General features: G+C 41.8%; 1 protein-coding gene across 12 annotated transcripts in view; it reads left to right on the top strand.

The window, feature by feature from the left end:
- The first annotated feature begins 865 nt into the window (after positions 1-865).
- Positions 866-4,433, top strand: part of LOC102301726 (protein tyrosine phosphatase receptor type M) — a 161,003-nt gene continuing 157,435 nt past the window's right edge. For all 12 annotated transcript variants that reach the window (XM_014334334.2, XM_014334332.2, XM_014334333.2 and 9 more), the window contains exon 1: positions 866-1,288. In XM_014334334.2, the coding sequence (XP_014189820.1) occupies positions 1,216-1,288 (73 nt within the window). In that variant the 5' untranslated portion in view covers positions 866-1,215. The remainder of the gene's footprint in view (positions 1,289-4,433) is intronic.

Raw genomic sequence — 4,433 nt, 5'->3', positions numbered from 1 at the left:
AATGCATTAAGGTGTCAAGTTCAACATGCCTTCTGTGAGGATTGGTTTGTTGTAGTCCCAACTAAGTTTGCACATGTTCTGCAACCGGCATGTCTGCAGTATGATAGGAAGCATTGAGTATATATAATATGTATGGGGATGGACTAAATATTCCATATTTATGCAGGTAAAAACATCTCACTACACTTATGAAAAGTTTAATCCCATCATGACGTTCATCAGCAAATGACATTTGCCTAGTTGTTCTGGAAATAGAGACGTTCAAATGTCAAAGAACTTTAAAAAAAAAAGGAGTGCTGGGTGGAAGTGAATTATTTTATGATTCACTTCCACTTATTTTACTCGTTTTTCGGCTTAAAGACACTGCTTCACCAACCTTACTGCGTGTCTAATTTTATGAACATTCTCCATAAAAATGGCTTTAAATCACACGAATGCAACAGTCTTTCTTACAGATCACAGATAGAAGGGCATTCTGTTATAATATCCTAGCCACAAGAGGCCTAATTAGAAGTTATAATTGTAGGGTAACTTCATTGTATCTGATAACTGACTGATTTCATATATTCTATACATATTTCTGTGGGAAAACGGTGTGACATATGTGACATATGACTTTGTTTCCAATATTCTGCTTATAAAATGTTCAAGGTTAGTTTTTGACAAAGGTCTTATCGTGTCAGTATTTAGCTGTGTTATTAGATATAACATATTTATCCATCAGTCCGTCTATTATCTTGAATAAATAATTAAGAAACAATTAGAAAATCAGGCTAGTATTAAAATGGCTAACTACCCCAAAGTATCACACTAAACTAACTTCAGTCTTCGCAGCTGTTCCAAATAAACCAATAAGAGGCACAGTCGGAGGTGAGAGGAGGGGACATCCTCGTCTGTCCTCTCACTCACACGTGCCCTCTACTGGCCAGACAGCGCGCACACAGCCGCTGCTCTCCTGGAGCTGCCGGACCACTCAATCCAGGCGTAATTCAGGAATCAGGACTCACTCACACATTCCTCCTTCAAGTGTGGAGCAAGCCGGCAAGGAGCAGCCGTGTCGGCGACAGCCTCCACTCACTCCGCTAAGAGCACGCGAAGGGACTTTAGATTCCCCACTCCTTAAAGTATAGGTGTAGGATTCAAGTTCCAGTAAAGAAAGAAGAGTTGCCAGTTAACCCCTCGGCTGGGGGTTAACGCGACGACGGCAGTGTCGACATGGATAAAGTTATCAATTGCTTGGTTGCTGCATTAACCCTGCTGTTGTCCGCTCGAGGGGAAGTTTTTAAAGGTAAGGACGATTACCTGGAAATGTTTTTCAGGTGCCGAACACATGCTTGGTCTTTAATTGTGCCACAGCCGGGGCACGAAGTAGAACTGATATGCGGGTAAAATGAGTTCAAGCACTATTTTGTGTCATAGTTTAGTTGCAGTTTGAAGCCTGTTGTGTGTCTTTACGATTTTAAATCGAGGATAAGCTTGAGCTTGGAAGTAATGCTATATGAGAGTGGCATTATATCAGACAAGTGAGCTTGGCACACAAATACTCCGTGTTATCCAAACTCCGATTTTGTACAATAAACAGAACGTCACCGTTTATAGCGGAAACACTTCTATAGAAGCAGTAGTTGTTCTCACCATCCCCGGTGCTTGTGTGCGCAATGAGCCGGTGCGCCACGGAGCCACTCCGCTGCATTCGGTGGGAGAATTTACTAAACCACAAGTTAAAGGAGTTCAGTGTTTGTGTTTAACTCGAGCTTGAGAAGTTGTTGTCTAACGTGATTAACCTCAAAGGGATTCGCGCACTACAAGTGTCACCTTGCGCTGTTGGTACGGCAAAGCGTTAAGCTAAACGAGACCTTCTCTGGTCGTTTGACCGTCAGTTTAATGTGAACTTCAATTAAAATGCCAAAGTGTCCATCTAGACATAAGTCACACTCAGTACAATGTGCGGTTTCGTGTCCAAAACACTTACTGTGGGTAACAGTTTGTGCGTAAAGCACCCTTTCTTGCCAAGCTCATTTAGCGGTTTGCAGCCTATACGCGCAATTAAACTTCTGTGCATAGCGTCAAAGTCCATACACCTCTACTGCAGGTCATATAGAGTTTTGTCACGTTTTCTGTGCGTTCCTTTGCTTTCCTACACGCTAAAGGAAATGATCTGCACTTAACAGCACTGTCTGTGCGCGCCACACGTCTCCTTTCTAAACGACATGCGCTGCAGAAACGAACCGTTTAAGTTATTAAGAACTCTTTCACTTGCACGCGGTCTGATTTTAAGTGCAAAGTGTTTGTTTGTTTGTTTAAAAATATTTTTTTATTTGGAGTTCATCTTGAATTCTGACGGATTTGCTATTTTACTGTCTGACCGGTTTGTGATTCCAGCTTCCACATAGGTACAAAAACTGCACACCACCTCAAATTAATCCCATTCATTCAGTTCTTAAGCTAATGTCAACTGCAATAAGTCTATTCAAAGCTTTGTGTAGGGGAAAAAAAGAGTTCAGGCATTAGTAACAGATAGTTATGTGATTTATTGGAATTACTGAAATGATGTGGCAGTCTTTCACCTTCAATATAATGACCATAGGTTGCCCAAGGGGACTTAACATGCAGAGACTAAATTAGCCTCAACAGGGGTCATTTTTGCTGTCTGCACAATGGCATTATCTATGCGGGAAAAGGCCCATTAGCCCATATTCATGCCAATCAATGAATGGACAATGAATGTCCAGTGTGCGAGTGTTCCATGCTGGCACTGCAATTAGAGCCGCATTTGAAAAATCTCATAAATAAATGGAACAGTCTGATTTGTATCTTTGAATGTCTTTGATTGTATATACTGTTCTGACTCTGAATCGGTGAGTGTGCTGAAGTTGTGTGATGTGTGGTTTCAGTTATATTTGGATGCTGGACTTCAGCAGATTCAACACACAACACATTTTTCAGAGAGCCTGTAGGGGGCAGCATGGTACATATATAATATGATACCCAGATGATGACGTTAAGCTGCTCAAGAGTGGAGGACAACAAGTCAGATGGATCAGGATTCAGATATACAACTGTTTGTGTAAGCATTTTGATGGAAGAAAACGACTTTGCAGTCAAATAACTACTGATTTATTTTATTTGGTCAATTTTGTGTATGTGTGTATTTGTGTGCAGCTTTTTTTTTTTTCTCTAAACTGGAGATGTTGATCTACTCAGAGAATTGCAGAAGTCTTATTAGGTATTTTATGATAAACAAATAGCTTTTATCAAGCAAGACCAGCACAGTGGGTCAATTTTAGTGACTGGGAACTTGCTTACCCTGAAGCTCAAAGTATTCCCAGTCCATTTTTCTGTCAGGTTTATCAGTCTTGCCCACTGGCAACCTCACGAATGGCAGATTTATTGGAGTGGGCTGCACTGCAGGTCTCCCAGTGGTGCTGAAACCATCGATAAATGTGCTCCTAATTGCGTGTGCGCGTGTGTGTGTGTGTGTGTGTGTGTGTGTGTGTGTGTGTGTGTGTGTGTGTGTGTGTAAATATGTAAACCAGGAAGAAATCAATTGGATGTATTTTACACTCTGTGGCTTGGTGACGGATTAGCCACACACGGATGGAGATGTAGAGGCTAAATATGAGCCTGAAGATGAGGCGGGAGGCATTTGTTATGGGGAGTATGCGATAACAGCTCGTGTGATAATTAGATCACTGAGGTAACCAGAGCACCGGTCGACTTCAGTGCACAGTATCAGCACCTCGTGACTGTGCAGCCTCAATTCGATCACAGAGAGCGGCCCTTTGGAAGTCTTTTAATTTAAGCATTTCAAAACAAAATCCATAATCAGAATTCCGCTGTATCATTTTCACCTTCTTCCTTCCTTGTGCACCTGCACATCTGTTCTCAGCAGCAGAGGTAGAGATGAACTGCTCTTTTCTTCTACTCCCTCCTTGTTGCATTCACAATGCCCACCGGATGCTCTAGGTTCAGAGAGAAAGCAAAAAAACAACACTATAAATCACTTGTTGGGTATGGCTAGTGCTTTTGTTTTCTACATTATGAGGACAGCTTTTTTTTTCTTTCTTTTTTTCCAGAAGGCCTGGCCTTTGATATCTATACTCTGTCTCTGGACCAAGCACATTAAATTCCAGAGAGCTGTGCGCGTTGTTATGTTTACCACCTTTTCCAGCAGCCATAAAACCTGCCTTGTTTTGTGATAGGGGTGAGCCGTGTGTTGAGAATAATGTCTATGCCTGGAGAGTAAAGCTGTAGTTTGTCACCGCGGAGTGACTGCTGCTGATAGCGTCCTGGTTGACCGATCCTGATTGCCATCCAAGCTGTGACTAAGGAGTAAAACAACACATTGGCTGCTTGAGAAGATAAACAGCACTTCATTTGAAGTCTGGCAATAATTTAGATAGTTTTTCACTCATGAAGTGTTTCTTCTTCTC

Source organism: Haplochromis burtoni, unplaced genomic scaffold, assembly GCF_018398535.1.
Source record: "Haplochromis burtoni strain Fernald_Lab_line unplaced genomic scaffold, NCSU_Asbu1 Contig_78, whole genome shotgun sequence".
NCBI lineage: Eukaryota > Metazoa > Chordata > Actinopteri > Cichliformes > Cichlidae > Haplochromis > Haplochromis burtoni.
This window is presented reverse-complemented; position numbering and strand designations above follow the sequence as displayed.